Source organism: Cnephaeus nilssonii (genome assembly GCF_951640355.1).
Source record: "Cnephaeus nilssonii genome assembly, chromosome: 18".
Taxonomy (NCBI): domain Eukaryota; kingdom Metazoa; phylum Chordata; class Mammalia; order Chiroptera; family Vespertilionidae; genus Cnephaeus; species Cnephaeus nilssonii.
The window spans coordinates 28,441,382-28,467,629 of NC_137089.1; the positions used below are offsets into that span (position 1 = coordinate 28,441,382).

The 26,248-nt window shown below is 49.4% G+C and overlaps 1 protein-coding gene across 4 annotated transcripts in view; it reads left to right on the forward strand.

Annotated features, from left to right (window-relative positions):
* The window catches only part of ZHX2 (zinc fingers and homeoboxes 2), a 127,083-nt gene extending 102,577 nt beyond the window's left edge, over nt 1-24,506 (forward strand). For all 4 annotated transcript variants that reach the window (XM_079796561.1, XM_079796562.1, XM_079796563.1 and 1 more), the window contains exons 3-4: nt 16,401-19,177; nt 23,061-24,506. In XM_079796561.1, the coding sequence (XP_079652687.1) occupies nt 16,642-19,173 (2,532 nt within the window). In that variant the 5' untranslated portion in view covers nt 16,401-16,641 and the 3' untranslated portion in view covers nt 19,174-19,177; nt 23,061-24,506. The remainder of the gene's footprint in view (nt 1-16,400; nt 19,178-23,060) is intronic.
* Nucleotides 24,507-26,248: the final 1,742 nt, after the last annotated feature.

The following is a 26,248-nucleotide window of genomic DNA, read 5'->3' on the forward strand; positions in this document are numbered from 1 at the left end:
GACACGGATCGCTGGGATCTGGGGCAAAGGATGATCTGATGCAGATCAGGCACCAGGCCGCAGCCAGAACTGCATTGCCTTCTGATTCCCTACAGGTACATTACTTCCCAAGCCGCCCCTTAGGCCTTAGAATTCAAAAAATTATCGGCAGGCCTGTCCTACCAGAATTCCAAGTGTGCCCTGACATGTCTGCATCCTAAAGCGTGACTTAGGCGGGCGAGGCACACGCACCGTCATCCCACTGTCCTCGCTCAGAGCAGGCCTCAGTCTCGACCGTGGCACAGTTTCTGCCCAGCGGAGCCGCTAGCATTCCTCTCAACATGCTAGTCTTAAGGCACCATGGACCGCACCGCCACTCTAAGGTTTTCCTCATTGGAAATGACCCCGCTTCCTTTTTTCTGACCTCTCACAGCTCTCAGGACTCTGTGCTCTTGTCTGGACTAACCGAGATTGTTAATAACAGGACTAATGGCTAACATCAGCTGAGCGCTCACCTTGCCTCAAGCACTGCACCATGCCCCTTACTAAACACATTGCATCCTCACAATCATATGAAGTAAGTACCACTAGCATCCCCATGTTACAGGTGAGGAACCGGAGACACAGGAATTCTACAGTTCCCGGGTCAGAACGGTGTCCTCCCTGCCTGCCTTTGTCATATCAGCCGTTCAACCAACATTTTTCTTAGGCGGCCATTAGGCTGCCATAGGCCCCGAGGACAAAAGCAGAACCGAGCACGCTGTGTGGGTGTAGCCCTTAAGAAATCATGCGTTTTGAGCCCAGTTTTCATGGAGAGAAAAGAGGATGGGAGCTGAATTCAAGAATGGGGGAGCTGAATTGGAGGCTGAGGGAGTAAGCTCATTCAGGGCGTTGAAAATGAATGGGAGAGGAAAGACGAAAGCTGGGGTCTGACTAATGCCTTTTATTCCCTGGCAGCCCTCGCTGTCCTTGCAGAAGGGAGCTCCTCCCTCTCTAGCACCCCCGAGCTCAGCGGGTAGCATCGGAATTTGGGAAAGAGCCAAAGCCATCTGGGGTGTGGGTGGGTGCTAGGGGGGCGGACCCACACCTTCACATCCCCCTCGGCCTCAGTGTTTCCACAGAGGCTGCTCTCCCAGCCTTGAGCAGGATGCCGGGGCCACCAAGGCAATCTCCCATGTAGCCGGGCTGTGGGGTCATCACCACCAGGTACAGTTCTGTTACTTTCAAGGAGCCCATGTAGCCCGACCAGTGTGGCTCAGTGGTTGAGCGTCAACCTGTGAACCAGGAGGTCATGGTTCGATTCCCAGTCAGGGCACATGCCCGGGTTATGGGCTTGATCCCCAGTGTGGGGGTGTGCAGGAGGTAGCCAATCAGTGATTCTCTCTCATTATTGATGTTTCTATCTCTCTCTCCCTCTCCCTTACTCTCTGAAAACAATAAAAAATAAAAATAAATAAACCCAATGTAGTTGAATAACCACCGCCAAAATCAAGATATAGAACAGTTCTATCACCCGAAAATTTCTCTTGTGCTCTGTAGTTAACCTTCACCCTCAACCCTGGAAGTCACTGGTTCTTGTCTAGTTTTGCCTTTTCCAGATACCAGATAAATGGAATCATATGATGTGCTGTAATCTCATTTTTTACTTAACGTTATATGAGGATGTTCTCATGTCATATATTCTTTTTAATGGCTGCCATCCCACGTGCTCTCCAGTTCACCAGGGCCTCTCAGAGAATAGAAATGAGAGGCAAAAGGTCACGTTGGAATGAATAAAGGCAGAAGGATTTGCTTAACGTTTGGCACCCTGGCTCGGAGGCGCTGGCTTTTCGGCCTGCGGGCCAAGTGGCCAAGCTCCACGTAGGCACCCCCGGCAGTGCCAAACCACAGGCGTGACACCACCACTCACATCCCGCTCGGAGCCTTAGCGCTCTTGCTTAGACGTGGCCCCTTCTGGAGTCCAGGGTTCCGATCCAGAGTTTCCTCCCGGAAATGGAGATAAGAATGTCCACCCAGGGCCACCGTGAGGAAGAAAGGAGATGGTGTGTGGAAGTGGGGACCACGGGGCCCAGCCTTTGACTGGTTTTCCCTCCCTTCCTCCCCACTCCAGCCCTTCCCCAATGTCTGCATCCGCCTTCCTTTAAAAAGGAGACATGAGTTCACGTGAAGGAAAAGTACTGAAGACAAGTTGTCACTGCTTAAAGCTCTTTCCCTAGTGTCATCAGAAGGATCGCAAGAGAATTGAAGGAAGCGAGCAGTTCAGGAAGAACGATACAGTTGTCAGGATCCTGACCCTCTGGGAGCGAATGCAAGCCTGCCCCCCACCCGGGTACAGCAGGCAACCCCTCCGCAGGGCTGGGAGCAGGTGCTGGGGACACTTGTACTCTTGGTCCCGACATGGCTCAAGGCCTTTCAGCCTTCACGTTGGCTGTTGCAGTTTTAGCATTTCTTCTCCACCCCATCCCCACGTTTTCTTCTCCCTCCTCCTGGGTCCTGCTCAGACTTCTCCCCGCAAAGTAGAGTCGGTATCCTAGCATGTTGCTATGGAAAGAATGGCAACATCACTTGCAAGTTCATGAAAAAAAAAAAAAAAGAAAGAAAGAAAGAAAGGAAAGGGGGGGGGGAGGGAAAAATAGGACAAGCAGGATTTTTTTCTGTAAGTGTTACGAAACTGGAAGAAAAACTGTTCCACCACTAAATATATCCACTTACAAAATCAGCAGATGTTAGCACTTGCACAGCGCCGGTCTCTCAGGCCTGCAGAAAACTCTTTGCAGAGCGTGTGCCTAACTCTGAGGCTGTGTGAAATTTCCAGGTTTTTGTCTGGAACCTTCCATGTTGACCAAAGGGATGATATGGCAGCCATTCAAGGAAGACCTTGGAATAACTTGACTACAGTTTATTTATGTCTTTTAAAGACCTTTCTCCTGTTCCCTCCCCCCCCCCCCGCCCCAATTTCCTGGGTCAGGTCACCCCATCTTTGGGCATCCTGAGTTCTTTCAGAAGCCAAGCCTTGGAGCCCAGGTTTGAACCCCAGCTCTGCCTTGGACTAGTGCTGGTCCTCAAGCATGTTGTCAGCATCTCGCAGCGGCAGTTTCCATATTTGTAAAACACCTCCTTTCAAGGTTTTGTGCAGTTGAGCAGTAACACGGGAAGCACCTGGCACAGTGGCCAGCGCTGGGCTATTAATAGCAATGTTGTGTGATAGAAAGAGATTCTCTTGCCTTCTAGTCATGTGTTTCTACCTGCCCCGGGGACCGTCGGGGGCTGCAGAGGGGGCAGTTCAGCTTGTGTCTGCTATCCTGCTGACAGAACCAGCCGGGTGGCCCCATCAGATGTGACTTGGAATGGAAATGCAAGCCTGATGTGTGAACACTTGGCATCTGCACTCAACCTCAGGCCTTCCTCAGCACCCTTCATTCATTCTTTTGTTTTGTTATAATCCCCACCAGAGGATATTTTTTCCATGCTTTTTAGAGAGAGTGGAAGGCAGGGAGAGAGAGAGAGAGAGAGAGAGAGAGAGAGAAACCTCAATGTGAAAGAGACACATCTATTGGCTGCTTCCTGCATGCACCTCGACTGGGACTGGAGGTCAAACCTGCAACCCAGGTATGTGCACTTGACCAGGAATCGAACTCAGACCCTTCAGTGCTTGGGCCAATGCTCTAACTACTGAGCCACACCTGCCAGGGCCCCTTCATTCATTGTTAAAATTACTTGTCAGTCTTGAAGTTCAGACGAAGAGCATATTCTCACAGTCTTGGTTAATATCTTGGATCTGCCTCTGTTCTGGTTAACTATTACTGCCTAAAACAACACCAAAACCTAGGAGTTTCCAACAAAATCAATCATAACTCACAATTCTACAAGTGAAAAGCTGAGACAGAGTATAGCAATTGGGGCTTGTCTCTACGCCATGATCCTCCAAAATATAAGCTTCAGAGGACAGCATTCCCAGTGCCCAAACAGTGTTGGCCCTCAGTACATCTTTAATTGAATGAATGAATGAATGAATGAACCAGTCAACCAACCAATGAACAGCCAGTGGCCCAGACAGAGAGAGCACGAGATCCAGCATGCCACATATCCTTGTGGGTTGATCCTAGGTGGCTGGGTAGCTGAGGGTCTCTTGAGTTGCTACTGCTGTGGTTACTCCTGCTGCTAACAGTACAGGAGTATTAACAGACCTCTGGGCCTGCTTTGAACTTGAGTCAGCGATATCCTGCTATAAAGAAAAACCCAAGGCAGGCTATATCACTTACTTTTCTGTCAGCTGTTACAAGAGCTCCTAGAGAGAGTACTCATTTGTTATCCCCCGTCGAAATCAAATAATTGCCAAATGAGGTTCTCAGTGGGCCTGTCTTCTGCAAAGTGCAGTAGACACCAAGGAAATGTGCAGGCTAGAGCAGCGGTCGCCAGCCTTTCGGACCTCACGGACCACCAGTGGTCTGTGGACCACCGGTTGGCGACCACTGGGCTAGAAGATAAAGTAACGGGGTGTGATCGATGTTCATAGATGGAGTGAATGTCGGTTGTGCACCTACTGACCCAGGCCCTGTGCTCAGAGCTATTGAAGACACAGTGATGAAGCGGACAGGGTCCTTGCCCAGGATGAGCCCTGACCCACTAGGGGAGAGACACCTAGATGGGTAACTCTTAAGAGAGCCCTGTGGAAGGGTCACATGGTGTTTTCTGAGACTGAGGGAGGGACCACACAACCTGGCAGAGGGAATCAGACAGATTCTTGTGAGAGAAGGGATCTGAGTTAGATTTGGAAGACAGGCTAAGTTCGATGGGAAGATTTTGGAGAGAGAGAACAGTGTGAACGAGGCCTGGAGACGCATGTGCGAAGGTTCAGAGACAGTGAATGCGCCTTAGGGTGGATCAGAAGCCCAGACAGTATCGGCAAGGTTTTGAAGATGACACTGAGGAATTTGGACAAGTTTTGGGGAGCCAGGGCAGGGTTTAGCCAGGGAGTGGTGTGCCATGATCTGGTTTTCAGACACATCACAAGGCAGCCGTTTGGACAGTGCCCTGGGAAAGCCCGGTGGCTGTGTATGGGAGGTAGATTGGGAGCCCACTGTGACAGTGCAGGGGACACAGGAGGAAGGCCTGACCCGGGATGGGTGTGGAAGTGGGATGGAGCAGGGAACACAAATAAAATGCCCAGTTCTTTCTGACACCTGCTCAAGTGGGATGGCAGCCCAGATTCATGATCCCACCTGGCAGGGGAACAGTGAGGTAACCCCCCATCTTCGAGTGTCCCCCATAGAGTGTCACCCATGGTCCTGGTCTCCTGGAAGGTGGCTGGCCTGAAACCAGTGCTTCTCCACCGGGACTGCCCACTGGAATTGGACTTTTAAATATATAGGTGCTTGAACCCCACTCCCACGGAGTCTGACGTAATGGGTATAGGGTGCAGCCCGAGCACCGGGGTGTTTAAGAGCTCCCCAGCTGATGCCATGTAGAGCCAAAGGTGACATTCCCTGCCTGCCCCTGCCCTGGAGAAATGCCCTCCCCTACAGAGTCAGGCTGTCCAGCTGCTGTCAGTTGTCATTAGCTAATAATTTGTGTGATTTCTTAATGAAAGGCTATGTCCGGCCCTAGATAGTAAGCTCCAGGAAAATGGGAATTGTATTCGTTTCCTGTGGCTAGAAAGGTCATTCCACCGTGCTGTCAGGCCAGCTGCTTCAAGGTCACGGGAACATGGGCGACCACAGAACGCCATGGCCCATTGCCACACTTCATTGAAGTTATTCACTTCCTGCTGACATGTGTGTACTGTGCAGGACCATCTGTAAACCATTCAGCTGGCCACAGGGAACTCCCATGAGGCCTTGGGTGTTGGGGCCACACTCCCTGTGGAACCTCCAGGGGACTATCTGTTTCCTTGCCTTTTCCAGCTTCCAGCAGCCACCTGTATCCCCTGGTTTGTGGCACCTTCTTCCACCTTCAAAGCGCATCACTCCAATCTCTGCTTCCATCATCACATCGCCTCCTCCTCTGCAGCCAAATCTCCCTCTGCCTGCCTCTTTTTTTTTAAGAACTTCACATTTTATTTTTCAGTTACAGTTTACATTCAACATTATTTTGTACTGGTTTCAGGTGTACAGCATAGAGGTTAGATAATCATATACTTTACAAAGTGTTCCCCCTGATATTTTCAGGATCCACCTGGCACCATATGATTTCACTTACATGTGGAATCGACAGTACAAAATAAACAAACAAAATTGAAACTGACTCACAGACACAGTGAACAGACTGGACTGGTGATTGCAGAGGGAAGGGGATTGGGGGATTGGATGAAAGAGGTGAAGGGATTAAGAAGTACAAATCGGTAGCTATGAAATAGTCCCAGGGATGCAAAATACAGCATAGGGAATATGGTCAATTATCTGCCTCTTTTAAGGGTATCTGTGATTATATTAATATAATCCAGGACAATTCTTCCATCTTAAGGTCCTTAATCACATCATCAAAGTCCTTTTTGCCACATTCACAGGTTCCAGAGATTAGGACCTGGATATTTTAGGGCAAACATGTCAAACTCGCGGCCCACAATGAAAATTTTTGCGGCCCAGCCAATATAATGGTATGTAAGAAACGTTTTCATAAAAATTTTGTAACTTAATTTTTACAATATCCTGTTATACATAACTAGAGGCCCAGTGCATGAAAATTCATGCACTGGAGGGGGAGTCCCTCAGCTCAGTCTGCCCCCCTCTCACAGTCCGGGAGCCCTCAGGGGCAGGAGGCGACCCAGTGATCAGGGGAAGACGACGCCCCATCACACCTCTGCTGCTGCCACTGCCAGCAGCACAAGCCTCAGCTGGCCCTGGTTACCTGAGCCTCGGGCGACCCTGGGTGGCTGGGCAGCCGCCATCCAAGGATTGCCTGTGCCTTGGGCTGGCCCTGGGCGGCTGGGGGGCAGAGTAGACTGAGGGACTCCGGAGGCAGGTGTGCGGGGCAGGCCCAGCCTTGCCACGTGCCTGCCGCCCTGGCGGGGCTGAGGGGACTGGGCGCTGCCATCTTGTGGCTGTGGGCGCCACCATCTTTAAGGGCATGGCAGTTAATTCACGTATTCCCTCCTTATTGGCTGTGGGAGCTGCCATCTTTGAGAGCGGGGCAGTCAATTAGCATATTCCCTCCTTATTGGCTGTGGGCGCCGCCATCTTTGAGGCCAGGGCAGTCAATTAGCATATTCCCGCCTTATTGGCTGTGGGCACCGCCATATTTGCGATGGCATGAGGTTAGCATATTCCCTCTTTATTATATAAGATTATTAATAACGAACTACAAGATTTGCTAATGACTGATTACTATAACTGTGTTGTATTCATTTCCCTTACGCACTTACGCGCAGGCGCAACATTTCTCTCCACTAATACTAGCAGCGAATATTTTAGCAGCCGATTGCCACATTCGTCTTGGACTGACTTGTTTGGTGTGCACAACAGGAAATATTTCGCTTTCAGACAACAAGAAAAATAGGTTTATTTGCGTTAGGCTTATTAATTTGTGCAGTTATTCAGTGTCTGGTAAGTTAATGTTCAAGAAAAAATATTAATTTTTATTACAATGTTCTATTATTTTATGCTAACGATTACTCATTTATTTCAGCCCTTTGTATTCAGCATTGAAATAAGCCTATGTTTCTATGAAAATTGAAGCTTTTGTTTTTTTTGCGGCCCACGTAAACTTAAACCTTGTTTATTTGGCCCATGTTAGCCTCTGAGTTTGACATGCTTGTTTTAGGGGTTCATTATTAGCCCTGTGTCCTGTGCAGAGAGATGAGAAATAGGGCCCCTGGGTGCGCTTTAAATCTGTGCGGTTTTGTCTGGGATTGAACTGGCTTGCATGAATGGCTCTGTGCAGGACATTGTGCCAGAGAGTACAAGTACACCTTCAGCCTTTATCCCAGGCTTTGAGGTGAAGGGGAGGCTCTTCGAGGTAGAGATGAAAGGGGTTCAAGAGACGACTGTGGTTTTGGGGATGCAAAGGGTTGGCTGGAGGGAGGGCTGGGGGACAGAAGGGAGAGCGGGATCTGACACACAGAAGCAGCGACTGCTGAAAAGCCCTGTCTCGCCCTGCTCTGTGCCTGGGGAATAGAGAAATCTCACTCCTCTCCCGGCTCTGGGAAGATGGAGTGTATGCGCATCACCCAAGGAATGAAATGAAAAGGTTACACGGGGAATTGTCGATATGATAAATCCCTACCGTCTCGCAGCCTCTCTAAATGTTTTGATAGCAGAATTTGATGGCTTGTAAATCAGAGCAGGCCCATCTTAAACATTTGAAAGTGCCTTATTTATTTATGGGTGTTACATGGAAAACCAGAATTCATTCCTTTTTCTTTCTGTCTCAGCAAGATTTTTTTTTTCTGCTTTCAGAAACACATCACTCTTCCCCCAGCCCTGGTTTTCTGTGTTTGAGGATGCGTGGGGGTGTGCCTGTGTGTGGTGGCGACTGCTAGGATTCTTTCTACCTAAGGTTTTGCCTTGGAGAAAATGATAATTAACTGCAAAATATTAACTGCAAAAATTGTGAAGCCATTTTGCTTCAAAATATGTCTTAATCTTATTGGGTTTTTTTTTGTAGAGTATTGCTCAGAGAAAGAGAGGTAGTAAAGATGTTAGTTACAATGTGATAGAGTTATGATTTGAAGCCCAGGCAGACATAAACAATGACAATTTCCTGATTGTCCTGGCTTGGATTTGAGTCATGAGCTACCTCAAGCCCCTCCAGGGAATCAATTCAACCTTAATCTTTCTACAACACTAATTTCTGCTTTGGAATACATCACAGTGGAGCTGGTCTTGCGTCACCATCAACATTGCTACCATTTGTTGAGCATTTGTTAGGTACCTGGCATGGTATTTTGATGGGGTCATTACAAGCATTACGCCCATTTGTGGCATTCTAACAATCCGATGAGGTAGGCATTCACTCTGGATTTGTAGGTAAAGAAACCACATCTAGGAGAGCTGCAGTATCTTGCCAACATTGTACAACTGGTAGGTGTTGGATGGAGCCTCAATTCAAACCCAGATGGGTTCTAATTCCAAAGCTAGTGGACTGACCCCCTCTGCTTAACTGGCTTCTCAAGGACCAATTCAGCTCAGAACACCTTGATCTTAACCATGACATTGGGGACAGACAACCCCCCAGCAGAACCCATCACCCCAACACAACCCACCTCTAAGAGAAATGTCACCCACATGCCCCAGAGAGATAGGCCACTGAAGTCCTATAATTGATGGTGAAGGAGGAGATCCTGGGTCCTCTCACCACACTTGTCTCTTTCCCTTCCCAGATCTCATGATTGCCTTATCTGGTGGACAAGCTCAGGTCACCTCTAAGAGCCTTCCAACTCCAGTGCCCCATGGACCTTCTTGATTCTGGTTTTTCTCCTTTGGCTTCTCTCATTAGAGGGAGACAGTATATTTGGGTGCAAGGTCTTTGTTCATAAGCTATCAAAATTGTTCACAGTGCTTTATTTTGACTTCTTCAAACAATGTATGCAATAGTTTCATTTTTTAATTTGCGTTGTAAAAACTATTCCTTGAGATTACAATGTCTTCTAACATTTGACCTAAATGCAGATGACTTCCCCACTTCCCTCTTTTTTTGGAGCTGTTTGGAGCTCTCAACTTATCTCATGTTCATCTGAATTGTCCTAGGTAGGAAAAGGAAGACATTTTTCCACTATAAAACCATGGAAGGCTTTTGATTTCATGTTGACAAATGAATACTTGTACTTTCCAATGAAACTTTTTAAAGCCTTTCAAAAGTGTCTTTGGGGAGAATAGAATTGTTAAAGGATAATGAATAATTTGGAAATTACTTTGCAGTAAGCATAGAGTGTCAGGAGTAGTCAGTGCGTCTCCTCTGTTCTCATAGACACTCATTATCCTGTCCAGGCCGCTCTCTTGATTGGTGGATCCTCTCCTCAAAGAGGCTTTCCTCGAGTATCTCAGAGAAAGAAGCTCTTCAGTCACCATCACATGTTTAAAAACTCTTCAGAGCACTTACACACTATCTATAAGTTCTTTGTTTTTTATTTATTTTCTGTCTTCCCCTCCTAGATCATAGGCACCTTGAGAGCAGGAATGTTATGTCTTATTTCCTGATTATCTAATGCAATGTCTGGCATATAGCAGGCACTCAACAGTGAGTGAGTGAGTGAGTGAATGAACAAACATATGTCTGAGCTCTGTTCTCTTTTCCAAGGTCCATGTTTCTATTTCTAAAAGTAGGTCTTCTACTGTATTTCCCTTTTTAAATACCCAGAATGTTTGCGGATGGGCATGGGTAACCAGGAGCACCCATCACGGCCAGCTCCAGTCCTTCTAGGGAGGTTTTGAAGACAAGGATGATGTGGTCGGATTCATGTTTGGAAACATGATGTTCAATCATGGCATCAGTTGTTTCTAAAAATAAGGCATTGAAATTTGCGAATGACTCACTTTTCTTGATTAGCAAAGACTCAAGGTTATTCCTATAAAAGTGTCACTCTCACAAATGTCCTGAGATTCTTTCTTAAAGGAGAAGAAATAGTGTGGAAGAATAGCCAACACAAGAATGAGAGAATGTTGCAAATAGGTGGGTCACCTAGCTTGTCTATCATGGTGGGAAAAGGCTGAGACTTGCTGTTTTAGGAAGAAATGGTGGCAGTGAGGAGGCTGGCCTGAAACTCTGCCTGTCAAGACATTTGCAGTTATAGGTGACAGAAAAAAAGAGCCTATCAAACTGACTTAAGCAAACTGACCTAATGGAGAAGTCAGAGAGCATGCTGGATTCAGCACAGCAGCATTCAGTGGGATGTTGTCAGGACTCATTCTTTGCATCTTTCAGCTCAGTTCTCAGACAAGTTCCCCGTCATGTGGAAGGATGGCTGCTTGGGCTCCTGCACTTACATCCAATCCCTTCAGGAAATCCCCGGGAAAGGAATACATTTTTCTCCCAAGGGTTCCAATGAGAGCTCTGGAATGGAGCCACACTGGCTCTGATGCTCCATGAGCCCATCCCTTAATCACTCACTATTGTTGGGGGACATGATGTTCCGAGTGGTCAGGACCAAGTCACATGCCCACTGCTGGTTGATGCACATGGGCCAAGAGTGGGTTGGGGTCTTTCTCTAGAGAGAACTGGGCCGTTGTTGCCAAGGAGGAAGGAAAGGATGCTGTACAGGCCATGCCTGTCGCAAACAGGTGAAGCCCAGAGGCCAGGCCAAGATGTAGCTGCTGAGGGAAACCCTGAGGAGGACTCAGCCTAGCACAGAGGAACGAAGAATTAGGAGACATCAAGGAAGCAGAGTCAGGAGGACCTGGTGCGTAATGCACTGTGGGGTGGGGAGAGGGTGGAGGAACTGAAGAAATCCAGGTTTCCAGCCTGAATGACTGAGTAGATTGTGCTGCTTTTACTTGGAATAAAGAAACATTATGGAAAGATCAGGTTTGGGAGGCAGGTGATGAGCCGGGTTCTTGTGTTACATTTGAGAAACTCCCAGTGAGGATCATAGATGCACAGAGAACACAGTTGGAAGAGGCTCTGAGACCGGCCAGCCCAGCATCTGCCAGATTGCCCCTTCAGATACACCTTCCTGGTGGGGCTAGCTGAGTACAGTCTGTTATCTAACCTGTGGGATATGGATCACCCATTTTTTTATTTATTTTATTTCCTTGGTTTTCATGAATCACGTTGGCCTTGTTTATTTTTTAAATAATCAAATGTCAGTGCCAGTGGCTGCTCCAGTCTTTGTCCACTCATTAGTCCACGTAGTTCATCCTCACAGTCAGAATGGAAGGTCTGCACAGAGGAGACGGGGCTGGAAAGGCTGGTCTGGTCAACGTCGGTCTGCAAGGATGAGCTTAGGCAGGCGTCCTCAAACTACGGCCCGCGGGCCACATGTGGGTGTTTTTGCCGTTTTGTTTTTTTACTTCAAAATAAGATATGTGCAGTGTGCATAGGAATTTGTCCATAGTTTTTTTTAAAACTATAGTCCGGCCCTCCAACGGTCTGAGGGACAGTGAACTGGCCCCCTGTTTAAAAAGTTTGAGGAGGAGCTCCAGTGGCGCAATCGGTTAGCGTGCGGTACTTATAAAAAGTTTGAGGACCCCTGGCTTAGAGCTTTGGGCTGAATGAGATCACCAAGGAGGACGGAGAGAGGGATAAGGAATCGCCAAGGGCATGGAGAGGCATCTATGGGAGCAGAAAAAGGGAGAGGTCGCAAAGAAGGGGCTGTCAGGAGGAGAATATGGAACACAGTCCAGGGAAGCCAGGGGCAGGGGACTTCACGAAGACTGTTTGCCCCTCAGAGGCAGTGACGTGGCATCCATTTGGCAGTTACCTCAAAAGTCATCCACAGAGCAGGAGGACAGAATGCAGGGAGGCGAGGGATAAGCAGTGCAGTGCAGAAGAGATGAACAGGAGGCATCTCAAACTTCCCGTGAGAGGTTTGATGGTTACATCATTTTAACCATAGGTACCCGGTGTTGTGAGCTCAGCGCTCATTGTGAACAGGGCCCAGAGCCAAACGTTGTGCTCGAATAGCTCCCTGGATGCTCTCAGCCACCCTTTGGCAGGGTACCATTTCCATCCCCATATTGCGATGGAAAAGCTGAGGTCGCAGAAGATTGAAGCAACTTGCCCAGGCTCACACACTGCCGAGTGGTGGGACCCGGCCTGGAGGCGAGCCTCTTTCACTCGGGAGCCTGAGTTCTTCATCGCTGCCATAGGAGGCACGAGTTGGTATAATAATGTGCAGATGATGGTGGAATTGAGCAGCTTTGGAAAATTCGCTGTTGCTTTTCGCGTTTGTTTTGCTTTGTTTACTATTTTAGGCAACCTGGAGTGTTTGTAACCCACAAACACCCAGGATATTGGGTGAAAGGAGATGAGAGTTGGTGAGTGCTGGGCTGAAGGCCAGGTAGCGGGGTTATTAGCTTTATGGTGGGGAGACCAGCTACCTCCACTGAGGTGGGGAGAAAAGACCTGGGTGTGGAGATGGGGAAGAAGGTGACTGTTGTCTTGTGAGCTTGATCAGGTGACCTTGATCTTCTCAGAAAGATTCAAGGCAGAATCTTTTACTAAGACAGAGAGGCAACGTTGGGAGAACTAAAAATATTGGCGCAGTTGCCATAGAAATTGCTATGGGCATGTACAGAAGATGAATAAACAGACTTTGGAGCAGCATGACTGAGGTGACATGAGCTGGTGTCAATGCGCACCAGCTTATCCACGGTTGGCAGCTAAGGGGGGCTGTGGGGGAGAAGGTAGGGATGATCAGAAGGTAGACTGAAGAGGAGGAAGGTGCAGAACCTCGCTCTGCCAAGTCTGTCATCATCAATACTAGCTCACTCACTCAGGTCACCCTTTTAGGGAACCAGAACGTGCCAGCGTGAAAGGTGCTCAGAGTCCAATCCTGCAGGCGCAGGTTCACCCCGTTTTCCAGCTGCAGGAACTGAGGCTGGCCACGGGGAATGGGAGCGCTGCCTTTGGTGTCCTTCAGGGGCGTGTGGGTTCGGGGCCTGTGAGGCCGGCATCCTGGCTGTGGCCGGAGCAGGATGAGCTCCTCTGTTAGTAAGTGGCAGAGCCAGCGTTCAAACCAGGGAGGCCTGGCTCCAGCCTGTGCCCCTTCCACCGAGCACTTGGGCCTAATGGTGAGTGCTGAGGAGCAGCACGGCGGCTGGAGGCCACCTCCTGGCCGCCTGAAGGGCTGGAAGCCTCTGAGCTTTGGAATGCATTGTCCCCGAGTAAATGATTACAATTCTGGGCTCCAGGTTCACACGAGCCCAGAAGGGTCTGCCTTCTCAGGCATAGCTGGCTTTCTCTGACCCTGAGCACTAGCTGAGTGGGGTCTCAGGTTACCACTCCTAAGACACCAGCCTCCTCTCCGAGTCCTGTGCCACCTAAATGCACGGTGACACTGATGTAGTGGGCCACATGGAACAGCCACAAACAGCATTTCATCCACTGAATTTTTTATTTTATTTTATTTTTTTACTGGAGGAGGCCATGCAAGCTTTCTTCTACCTAATAAAAGAGTGTCTCAAGAGTAGCAACTTGAAAAATATATTATAATTCAATTAAAATCTTACTCCTTTGAATACTCCCAGAGGGGGAAAGCCACTCGGAATTTGTGAGAAATCTAATTTATAGACTCAGTATTGGGAAATTGAATCGTTGCAGGGACCAAGCAGTGGGGATAGAGGCAGGAGAGTCTGGGCTTCATCTTCCTCAGCAGCCCATTTCATCTCTCTGAGCCTCAGTTTCTTTACCTGTGAAATGGAGCTCATAGCCATCTGTTGGTCTTGTGAGAATAGTAAAGATTGTGCATGTAAATAGCATCTTGCTACTGCATTTTCCTGCCTACACTTAACCAGTTCAGCAAGCCCCTTCTTAAAAAAAAAAAAATAGTCTATCTGAGCAACTGAACAATAAAAACTAAGCACAGACACAGGAAACAGGAAATAGCTTTTTTTAAAAAAAAACTATTTTAGAGAGAGAGAGAAAAAAAAATATCGATCCACTGCCTCCTGCACACTCCCTACTGGGGATGGATGTGCCCTGACAGGAATCAAACCAGTGACCTTTTGGTGCACCAGCCGATGCCCAACCAACTGAGAAATACCGGCTAGGACAGGAAATAGCTTCTTAAAGCTCTCCCCCCATCCCACTGCTATGGTCTCCATTGTTTCTAAAGGTGTCTTGTGTTATTCAGCACCCAGCATTCTCTGTTCTATTCTCTTCCACCATCGTTACTTTGTACAGTTCTCCCCCATTTCTGCATCATCTTCTGACTTGTCACAACCTGTTCCAGCAGCCGGAGTGTGATGAGCAAGGGGGAGAGGGAAGCATGAGCCAGAATGTGCCAGGGTTTGCCGGCTGTCATAAGGGTGTGGAGTTCACTCTGATGGGAAACCGGGAGAGCGCTTCATAGAGGAAGGTGACATGAACTGATTCCTATCCTAAAACATCCCTCTGCTGCTCTGAAAAGAAAGGAAGCAGGAGACCCATGAGGCTGGTATAGGCTCCAGGAGGGAGATGATGGTGGCTTAGACAAGTCAGGAAGAGGGGAAGTGGTCTGATACTAGATTTCTTTTGAAGACAGAGTCAACAGGATTGATGATGGATGAATTGTGTGGGGTGAAGTAAAGAGGTCTTTCGCCCAAGGGAGCAATGGTGGAGCTATTGATGGAGGTGAAGAACTCAATAGAGGGTGACAGGTGTTTGAGGGGAAGATCAAGAGTCTGGTGTCCAGTGAGGACATGGAGACTGAAGATGTCAGTTGAAGGTTGTCATAAAAAAAAAAAAACCAACATGATTTCCCTCACTTCTGCTATGTCCATGTCCTGTCCTCACTGGTACCCTGAGGGACCCTTTCCACTGGAGACGAAGTTGCCCAGCATGAAAATACAAGGGCTCCAGCCTTAGGGTGGCCGGGTTCTGGGTTCACAAGGTAGAAATGCCCCTCTCCTGTGTCCTGCTCAGGTTTGTCACCGAGCCCCTAAGGAGGTGGGTGTGCGCCCGGAGTCCCACAGAGTAGCCCATGACTAGAAGTATTCATTTCCTGCCTTGAGCACTCTTGTCAGTGGGACCTACACCCAAGCCAATGGGAGGGCAGGAGGTGATATGCCATCTCCTCCATTACCCTCTCCCCGGATGTCAGCTATCCTGTTCCAAATGCTTCTCCGGTAGCCACACAATGAAAGGCCCTATCTACATCAGCCATGAATTTGGATGCTCAACATGGCGCAGCCCATCAGTCCTGGAAAGTGTATCTCTGCAATGTAGTATCATACAGCCATTTTTAAATCATTATTTTGCTCCATCTTTATAGAAATGGGGAACCTTTCAAGTGAAATGAAGGAACTCTAATATTGGGGTGATGTTTTTCTCCTTTATGCTTCAGTGCATTTTTTCTGGATTATCAATAGTGATTTTATGAATAGAAACAAAAGTTCATAACTGTTTTTTATGCCCACAAAAATGTCACTTGCTGGACCCAGAAAAGAGTCTTGCTTCTAACATACCAACAATTAAAGTGGCTTGAGAGCCCGGCCACATGTCATCTGCAGCTTTCCCTCCACACACCTCTTACTGCGGCCCCCCCCCACCACCACCACCACTCCTGATCTCAGTACCTTTGCTGCTTTTCTGTATCTGTTTGTCTCTAAACGTGACAGAGTGAGCTGCATCCTCATTTGCTTGTTTTGGGCCAGTTCCCACTTCCCTTGCAAGAGAAGGAAGAAAAGAAGAATGTGATCTTTCACTGTGGCGTGCGCCCACTCTCACGCTGACCTGGGTGTTGGCTCTGGGTGCCAGCTGGGATGGTCATGGGTGCAGCTCAGAAAGCAATGCTAGTTTCTTTGGCCTTGTAGAGAAACACTGACCCTATCTTTGTTCTTGTCCCACAGATACGATGCTGCCTCTTGTGTTTAACTGTTGGAGCAGTTACAATTTTCTGTGCTGAGATCATTCTGGAAACTCAAACACTAGACTTCAGCATTGACGAGAAGCCAAAGTCATCAGAGCGGGGATAAAGCCAAGAGCCTTTCTTTGAACAAACAAATAAGTTTGTTCCAAAAGTTTTACTGCCCCTCCCTACGTGCCCCCCACCCCTGCCCCAAAATAAGCCATCGCACGCAGGCAGGCAGCATGGCGAGCAAACGAAAATCTACAACCCCGTGCATGGTTCGGACATCACAAGTTCTAGAACAAGATGTGCCCGAGGAAGGAGACAGGGCCAAAGAAAAAGGGATCATCACGCCACAGCCTGACACGGCCAAGGGCAGTTGGGCAGCGGAACCTGACAACTCTTCCAAAGACAATGAAGTGATAGAGGTGAAATCGACAGGGGAGAACCTATCCAAAAAGCTCCAAGGCGGGTATGAGTGCAAGTACTGCCCCTACTCCACGCAGAACCTGAATGAGTTCACGGAGCACGTGGACATGCAGCACCCCAACGTGATTCTCAACCCCCTCTACGTGTGTGCGGAATGCAATTTCACAACCAAAAAGTACGACTCCTTGTCTGACCACAACTCCAAGTTCCATCCCGGGGAGATCAACTTCAAGCTGAAGTTGATCAAGCGCAATAACCAAACTGTCCTAGAGCAGTCCATCGAAGCCACCAACCACGTTGTGTCCATCACCGCCAGCGGCCCCGGGAGTGGTGACAATGACCCTGGGATCTCGGTGAGTAAAACCCCCATCATGAAGCCAGGGAAACCGAAAGCTGATGCCAAGAAGGCGCCCAAGAAGCCCGAGGAGGCCACCCCGGAGAACCACATGGAAGGGACCGCCCGCCTGGTGACAGACGCAGCTGAGATCCTCTCGAGACTCGGAAGCGTGGAGCTGCTCCAGGAGTTAGGGCACGTCACGCCTTCTGTCCAGCTCCCACCAAATATCAACCTTGTCCCCAAGGTCCCCGTCCCGCTGAATACTACCAAATACAACTCTGCCCTGGACACGAACGCCACCATGATCAACTCCTTCAACAAGTTCCCTTACCCGACCCAGGCTGAGCTGTCCTGGCTCACAGCTGCGTCCAAACACCCAGAGGAGCACATCAGAATCTGGTTTGCCACCCAGCGCTTAAAGCACGGCATCAGCTGGTCCCCCGAGGAAGTGGAGGAGGCCCGGAAGAAGATGTTTAATGGCACCATCCAGACGGTCCCCCCGACCATCACTGTGCTGCCCACCCAGCTGGCCCCCACAAAGATGTCTCAGCCCATCCTCCAGACAGCTTTGCCATGCCAGATCCTCGGCCAGACTAGCCTGGTGCTGACTCAGGTGACCAGCGGGCCAACCACTGTCTCTTGCTCCCCCATCACACTCGCGGTGGCCGGAGTGACCAGCCACAGCCAGAAGAGACCTTTAGTGACTCCGCAGGCTGCCCCTGAGCCCAAGCGTCCACATGTCGCTCAGGTCGCTCAGGTCGCTCAGGTGCCAGAGCCCCCACCCAAGCTGGCGAACTTTTCCCTGACCGCGGCCAGCGACCGCAAGAAGACAAAGGAGCAGATAACCCACCTCAAGGCGAGCTTTGTCCAGAACCAGTTCCCTGATGATGCTGAGATCTACCGACTCATCGAGGTGACCGGCCTTGCCAGGAGCGAGATCAAGAAGTGGTTCAGTGACCACCGGTACCGGTGTCAAAGGGGCATCGTCCACATCACCAGCGAATCCCTTGCCAAAGACCAGCTGTCCGTCTCGGCCACCCCACACGGTCGCACGTACCACGCCTACCCAGACTTTGCCCCACAGAAGTTCAAAGAGAAGACCCAGGGTCAGGTTAAAATCCTGGAAGACAGCTTTTTGAAAAGCTCTTTTCCGACCCAGGCGGAACTGGATCGGCTGAGGGTGGAGACCAAGCTGAGCAGGAGGGAGATCGACTCCTGGTTCTCAGAGCGGAGGAAGCTACGGGACAGCATGGAGCAAGCGGTCTTGGATTCCATGGGGTCTGGCAAAAAGGGCCAGGAAGGGGTGGCCCCCAATGGTGCTCTGTCTCGACTTGACCAGCTCACCGGTGCCCAGCTGGTCAGTTCTCTGCCCAGCCCTTCACCAGCAATTACAAAAAGTCAAGAACAAGTCCATCTCCTGAGGAGCACGTTTGCAAGAACCCAGTGGCCTACACCCCAGGAGTATGACCAGTTAGCAGCAAAGACCGGCCTGGTTCGAACTGAAATCGTGCGTTGGTTCAAGGAGAACAGGTGCTTGCTGAAAACAGGGACCTTAAAGTGGATGGAGCAGTACCAGCAGCAGCACATAGCGGAGGACCACGGCTACGACACCCTGTCGAGGAAAGCCGTCAAGGCCGCCGTCACCGAGAGCCCAAAGAACGGGAGCGAGGTGGGCCCGCAATACCACAAGGACCCCAAAAAGCTCTGCGAAGAGGACTTGGAGAAGTTGGTACCCAGGGTGAAAGTGGGCAGCGAGCCAGCCAAAGATGGTTTGCCAGCAAAGCCCTCAGAGGCCACCTTGGACAGGTCAGAGGGCAACAGCCGAGATGGCCAGGGGAGTGACGAAAACGGGGAGTCAGGCGTTGTGGATTGGGTGGAGGTGACAGTCGGAGAGGAGGATGCCACCTCTGACCGGTCAGACAGCTGGAGCCAGACTGCCCCGGAAGGCACCGCAGAGCTGGCCGACTCGGACTCCGACAGCGTCCCTGCCGAGGCTGGCCAGGCCTAGACAGGTAATGCCACCTGTTTCCCCCGGGCAAGGAGGGGAGGATGCTGGGTTTCTTTCTTTTGGTTGCCAGAATTAATGGAGTTCATAGGGTACAAAAATGATGGGTTCTTTTTTTTTTTTTTTTTTTTTTTTTTTTTGAAAGGAAGGAAAGTAGGAGCTAGTAGATTTCATGTTCTTATTTAAAAGGCTGTGCCAGTGGGTGACAGCACTGTGGCCTGTGGCCTGTCTGGACACACCCTTTGGGCCTGTCCGTTCTAAAGTCTAGTTGCTGCTATAATCGCTTGATTTGTGATCGCTGCTAGAAGAACAAAAACAAACAAGAAAAGGATGTGTCCTTTCCTTTTTTTTTTCTTTCCTTTTCTTTTTGGATTTTTAAAGGGTAAGTATCTAAATTTACTGGCTATAGATTTGGGGTCGTTTCTATTAACCTGAAAGGTTTGGGCATTTGCCTTGTCATGGTGAATGGAAGGTGGCCTGTGTATCTCATTAAGTAACCCTGCTCCTAGCTCTGCTGATTGGGTCCCCAAAACCCCTTCAATCTGGAAGAGACTGGTGTAAATTAGGCCCGTGGAGCCACAGAGGCCTGGGAAGGGAGGTTACCATGGTTACTAATGGCCATGTCATCCACGAAACGGGACATGCCACCCAAGCCCTTGGTGTTTGTGCTTCACAAGAGGTCTGTGCAAATCAAGGCCTGAAGCACAGCCGCTTGCTTGGTGGTGGGCGTGGGGGGGTAGTAGGGAGAAGGATACAGGAGGGAAAGATCCACCTTGGCCAAAGCACAAAAGCCCTCCCCTCCCCCATGTCATCGTTAAAAATAATAGAATAAAGGTAAGGACTTCCAGAATGATTGAAAAAGTCCCAAAGGGAGCCCTGGAAATTACCATGCCTCTTTATTAATGAATTTGGACAACTTTGGCTGGCCATGTCACTCATTCATTCATTTATCCAGTAATAAAATGAGGCACCTGGCAAAAAAAATAAAGTCTTCTGGAAACGTAGTTCCATCGGCTATGAAAAGAGCAATTTAATGAGCAGCCAATCACAGAATGCGTCAAGTCTTCCTCCGAGGAAGGAGGAAGTAGTAATGGGTTGAGGATCAGGAAGCAGCTCAGAGGGAGGGGGCATGACAGGAAGAGGGCTAAAGGCTGCTGATGTCACCAATAGAGCCAACCACCCACCTCCGTCTGGCTGCCTCGGTTTTGTCCTCCCTCTGGCCACTTCTTGCAAAACCCTACCAGTCCGGCCCCTCTCTCTCATGTTAAAGTGGAAGAGCAATGGTTCTTGTCCAATCAGAATCTGCCTGAAACCTCCTACTTTTCCTTGTCTTCTGTCCTTGACCTTTTCTGATACATGATACAAGTCTACATGATTGCTTTAGACAATAGGGTCCAATTCAATTTGACAAACACCTACTGTGTGCCAGCCCACACTCATTACTTCATCTGGAGTCTGCCTAGTGAGTTTCAAATATGATCCCATTTGCTACAATTCTGTTGAACCACCTGGGTAATATTCAGCGAAGGGAAAAGGACAGGAAGGGCCAGTGACCCCTCTGATTCCTTCTGTCTTGAGCCTCCCTGAGAGCAGCGAGGGGGTCTTACCTGACCCATAAGTCTCAGCAATTTCCCCAACCCCAGAGCTCCCCGAACTGCAGCGGGGAAAGAGCTTCTGCCAGATGTGCCAAAGTGGACCGGGGCCTGGTATGGGGATAACTGTGAGTGGTATGGACTTTTCCCTATCCACTGGGAAACTGCTTACTCCCTCTCCATGCCACTGTGTTTTCCTTATCTCAATTCTAATTAAAATCAGGCCATGCCCCCTCTTATCGAAGGCAACTTGACTCAGAAATATGACCGAGAGAGAATAAATCACTATCACGGTGCTTGTTTTCCTTTCTCATGGAATACAGTGTTATTCTCTCCTGAGTCCAAAGGGCTCGGGGAAATCCCTACAGGGAAAATGAAAGAGAAACAGAAGCGGAAAGCTATCGTGTGGGGAAAGAATTCTAATTGTTTCGTGTTTCCCCAACGGGTAAAATCATAGAGAAGCAGATTTTGCTCAAGAATTAGTGACAGTACTTTTTAACATCCCAAGTTGTCCCCGAGATAGAAAGGGGTGGCTGTGGGAGGCAGTGGGTTCCCTGCCCTGGGCGGAGTTCAGGGAGAGGCTGGACATCCACGTGGCAGCAATGTTTGAATAGTGGCCATGAGGAAACGGGCATGATGACCTTGCAGTTTCCTCCCAAGGCTGAGACCTGCTGCTCTGGGCGCAGGTGATCCATCCTGTCACTGGCCTCTGCTTTTGGGGTAAGATTCTGGGTAGAAACCCAGGAGGTTGAAAAAACAGTATTAGCAAGAGGCCACATGGTCAAAATCGCTGTGATACTCTTAAAAAATAAACCTGAAATGTGAACTTCTCCTGAGTGGACCAGACACAGTGCAGGGAGGGAGGGACAGGGGTCAGCAGTGAACACCGTGGGCGCCGTCCATGCCGTCACGGGCCTCAGAAGATGTACAGTTAGCCAGGCAATCTGAGGACAGCTGCACTGGGGAAGCCGCGGCACAGGGACACTCAACGAAGAGAAGTGATGGCGTCTGGGGCAAGGCCCTTCGGGGAGGTGGCCTGCAAGCTGGGATTTGCTGGGGGGAAGGCGATTGGGCCTAGGTGGAGAAGCCAGCCCTGCCTCTGCTTCCTCTTCCTCTGCTCCGAGCGTCTTCCCAGACTTGCTGTGCGAGAGCTGCCCGCCCCACAGCCCGAGTCCCGCCCACGCTACACACCCTGCACAAAGCCAAAGGCGCCTGGCAGTGCAGTGGTCCCCACAGACATCTGGCATCTCCGCAAACGCCGAAAAAAGTGGCTCTGTCCCCCTTTCTCCGAGTCATCCCTTTGGTCTTGCAAGATGTTGTTTTGTATATTTTTAAGGGCCTTGTTCAGCATTTTTTCTTTATGAATGCATATGCTTGGAGAATTCTGCATGCTCATGTCCATAAGAAATTACACAGGGAAGGAGAAAAACCTCATTGCCAGATAGAGAAGCACCTTAGTTTTGAGGTTTATCTAAAAAGTGGCAGTTTCTGCCAATCACTTGAAGAGACAGGGTTCAGTTTCATTTATGAGACAGGAGGAAAATGTGTGTACTCTCACACATGCACGTACACACACACACACACACACACACACACGCACGAGTTTGCTTACACCTAAGGCCCTAATTTTACACCTGGCCTTCCTCAAGGAAAAATGAAGCAATATCTCTGGAGCACATGCCTGTTTTGCACGGCTCATCTGTATCCCTCTCAGAAGCCCTTGGGGTATGAATTATGAAGTGAGTCAAGTTTGGGGAGCTTAACTGACGTCAGCACGCAGCTAGGGAGGTGGGAAGATCCTGGATCAGCTTTCTGGTTGAGGGAAGGAAGAGAGCAGCTGTCCGCTCAAAGAGATGGATGCCGTGATCACCCATGTCTTAAAGACACAAAAACAGAGCCCTTGGCGGAATAGGTCACGTGTGCACTGGCCTGCCTCAGGGCCAGCAGGGGGGACAAGGTCAGAACCAGAATCTCCATTTGTCCGATTCCGGAGCCTGTGAGGGGACACTGTGACTGGCTGCCTGTACAGGAATAATCAAGGGGCTCGTAATGATGAAGGAATCTCATAGGTCACCCCTGTGATCCCCCAGGAAGCCACCCTGGTTCTGAGGCTGCCTCCCAACCTGGTCAGATTGTGCTCAGGAAGCACGTTAAAACCGGCCCCAAACGTGAAGGGTGTTCATCTCTCCTCCTGTCCCTGTTCCCTTCCCCCAATGGCTTTGGAAGGGTCATCCCCAGCCCCTGCCACCATCCACCATCTCCCTGACATCTTGTCTCTGGTTTTGTGTCATCTTCTAGGGAAGTCGGTCCGAACGGCACTGTCTGTGAAGAAAGAAGAGATCTTCCCTCCCAGGCCTGCGGGGGCCACCTGGTCAGACCCCGGCCGGACCTAGTTAGCTGGCCTGTCCCTGCAGGCGCAGACCGAGCGGCGTCCCAGGCGCCTCCCGGAGGACCGGCGGGAACTGTTCTTCGTGCCAAAGTCCTACTACTGCGTTTTCAATGGGTCCTTGTAAATAGTTGGCTCCGCTGCCCTGTCCCCCACCTCTTGCTCCACTGGAACCAATTTGTACAACGTGGGAATTTTGCTACCTTTTTAATCGCGGGCAATTTCCATCTCCAGCACTACCATCGGAAGGTTTTTCCCAGGAGGCGGGGGCTGGTCACATGCGCTTTTTTTTTCTCCTTCCTTTTCTTTTTATTTTATTAATTTGGGGGAAGGGGTAATATTAGCATTAGTGCCATTATATCTACTGGATTTTAGGTAGGGAGAGTTCATGTTTAAAGGTCGATTGAAATTTGGGAGATCTCTCGGGGGGAGGCGTCGGACTCAACTTGGAGAGAGTTTACAGAGGGCAGATCTTCCAAATCAAATCTGTTTCCACTCCGCCAGCCGCCTCTGGGATCCCTGTGGAGCCACGCGCAAGGCGTTCCCAGCGGCCTCCTACAGGCCTGGTTTCTCAATGGCCTGGCCTCTTAGTCAGACCTGGGGCCCAACCATTGCCCGGCGACCTGGGGAGCAGGGGGCTGTCCTTTTAAAGCCCCTTTTTAGATATCCGCAGAAAGGGCTCCCCCCATTCCTAGCATTGTCATTACTTTTATAAAATGGCAACAGAGATCTTCCTATCTAGATGGTACAAAGATGAACCGCGTTGGTTTTCGTTTCTGTTCCTAACTGCCTTTTCTCAGTGTGGTATTTGACAAGATTTCAGCTTGAAGCCTCACCATGAATTGATTTTTTTGTTTGTGTTTGTTTTTGGGCCAATTTTAGACTCCTGAGTGCACTTTTTCTTCCCAGTTAGTTCTAACTTTTAAAGAAGAAAAACCAAGAGACATATCTGGTGTAAATGTTGCAATATGAATTGTGTGTGCAACCCTCCCCCCTCCCCCAATTTGAGTACATTGCACAAATAAAATGCTAGGGAGTTTGGAAAAAAGAACACAATTTTTCTAACTTGTTGCTCCTTTGTTGTAACTCAATAAAGCAAAGACTAAACGTTTTTATAACCTTTTCCTCTGCTCCTGGTCCTTTCATTTCTGTCTAGCTCCCAGGCCGAGGCCAACACCCCCACTGGGCATGGAAAGGGGTGTTTGTGAAAGGAGGGTACACTGGAAGAAGCTGGATGCAGGTCTGAGAGATGACATTGCAGACACCTGTGTCTCTGGCTTTGGGGGCTTTGCCGTATGCAATCGATCCTCTCCTTACCACCCGTTGGCCTCCAAACTCCTCCTATTCACCGCCCCCCCCCCCCCCCAAAAAAAAGGCCGTAGCTGGTTTGGCTCAGTGGATAGAGTGACAGCCTGCAGACTGAAGGGTCCCAGGTTTGATTCCGGTCAAGGGCACATGCCCGGGTTGCGGGCTCGGTCCCCAGAAGGGGACGTGCAGGAGGCAGCCAATCAGTGATTCTCTCTCATCATTGATGTTTCTATATCTCCCTCTCCTTTGCTCTCTGAAATCAATAAAAATATACTTTTTTTTTAAAAAAAAAGTAAAACATGGCTGTAGCGACCTCATTTCCTGGTCCCTGCCTACACCGCCTCTCCTGTCTGTGCTCTCAGTACTGGAACTTCCACAGACCCCACCCCCAAGGGTGCCCTGCCCTTCCAGCCCAAAGCCGCCTCCAGCTTCTTCCTTGGCAGGTAGCTGCTCCCCCACCTGCTTTTTACGCCCTTGTAGTCTGCTTGCTACTCTCAAGCTATTTAAATAAATTCTTCAAGGAAGCCAGTGTGCGAAGTTATCAAATGCCTGAAGAAAGCAAAGGGAAAACCTTGCCAGAACGTTTGTCTTTTGATTTTAATATCTGTACCCAAGAGAAGCCTTGATCATTGGCTGCAGTGAAAATACACAGAGAGAACAGTTGTGCTCTTGAAACCACCCAAGTTATCTTTTCTCTGTGGGGAACGACTAAAGGGTGGCAGAAACCAGGAGAGGTTCTTAAAGGGGAGTAGCTGAACGGGATTCTTAATGAAGTGGAAGACAGCAGTGAGATGGAGTGAACGTACTGGTTTGTCTGCCCTGTTCCTCTTTGCACTAGCATCTCTTCCTTTAGGGGCGACACGTGTCTCCCCCTCCACTCATCTGACTCTGGGGGCTGCCTGTGACTGTCCTACCCCCTCCACAGGGCGAGCCCCGGCACGCCAGCCCCCTGTTCACAGATCTGGGCGCAGTGTGATGCAGGAGCAGTCTGAGGCTGGAGGAAAGAGCTCCCTATTCCATTTAGATGATGAGGGTGATAATATTAGCCCAGAGCCACCTGCCAAGCCCTTGCTGGACAGAGTCTGTAGGTAGAAAGAATGAGGACAACAATTTCAAGAAAAGAGGCAAAGGGGCCCGGCCAGTGTGGCTGAGGGGTTGAGTGTCAATTCATGAATCAGGAGGTCACAGTTCGATTCAGGGCACATGCCTGGGTGGTGGGCTTGATCTCCAGTAGGGGACATGCAGGAGGCAGCTGATCAAGGATTCTCTCTCATCATTGATGTTTCTATCTCTTTCCCTCTCCCTTCCTCTCTCTGTGATCAATAAAAACATATAAAAATTTTAAAAAAAGAAAAGGGGCAATAAAAGAGAAAGAGATGATTGATGACGATGGTGTTGGTGGTGGTGATAACAACAATGGCAACTTCATTTGAGTCCCTGACCGTGTCCATCTCCCTATCTTTTCAGTTTCATAAACACTTAGTATTTCTGTTTTTACTTTAGCTGTAAACCTCTTGAGTTGGGTTTCTCTCACTAGAAACTCAGTTCTGATTGGTTGATGAGATTATTGGATAAAAACCAATGGAAAGACAATAAGTGGAAATAGCCATGTGTGGCTAGTGGCTACCAGCTGGAGGCCCATCTCTAAGTCCTTTCTTCTCAGTGTGTGTTCCCTGAATCAGCAGCACCGGCAGCACCAGGGAGCTGGTTATAAGCGCAGAATCTCCGCCCCCATCCCGACCTGTTGAATCAAAGCCTGCAATTTGACACCACCCCCCAGTGATTCACAAGT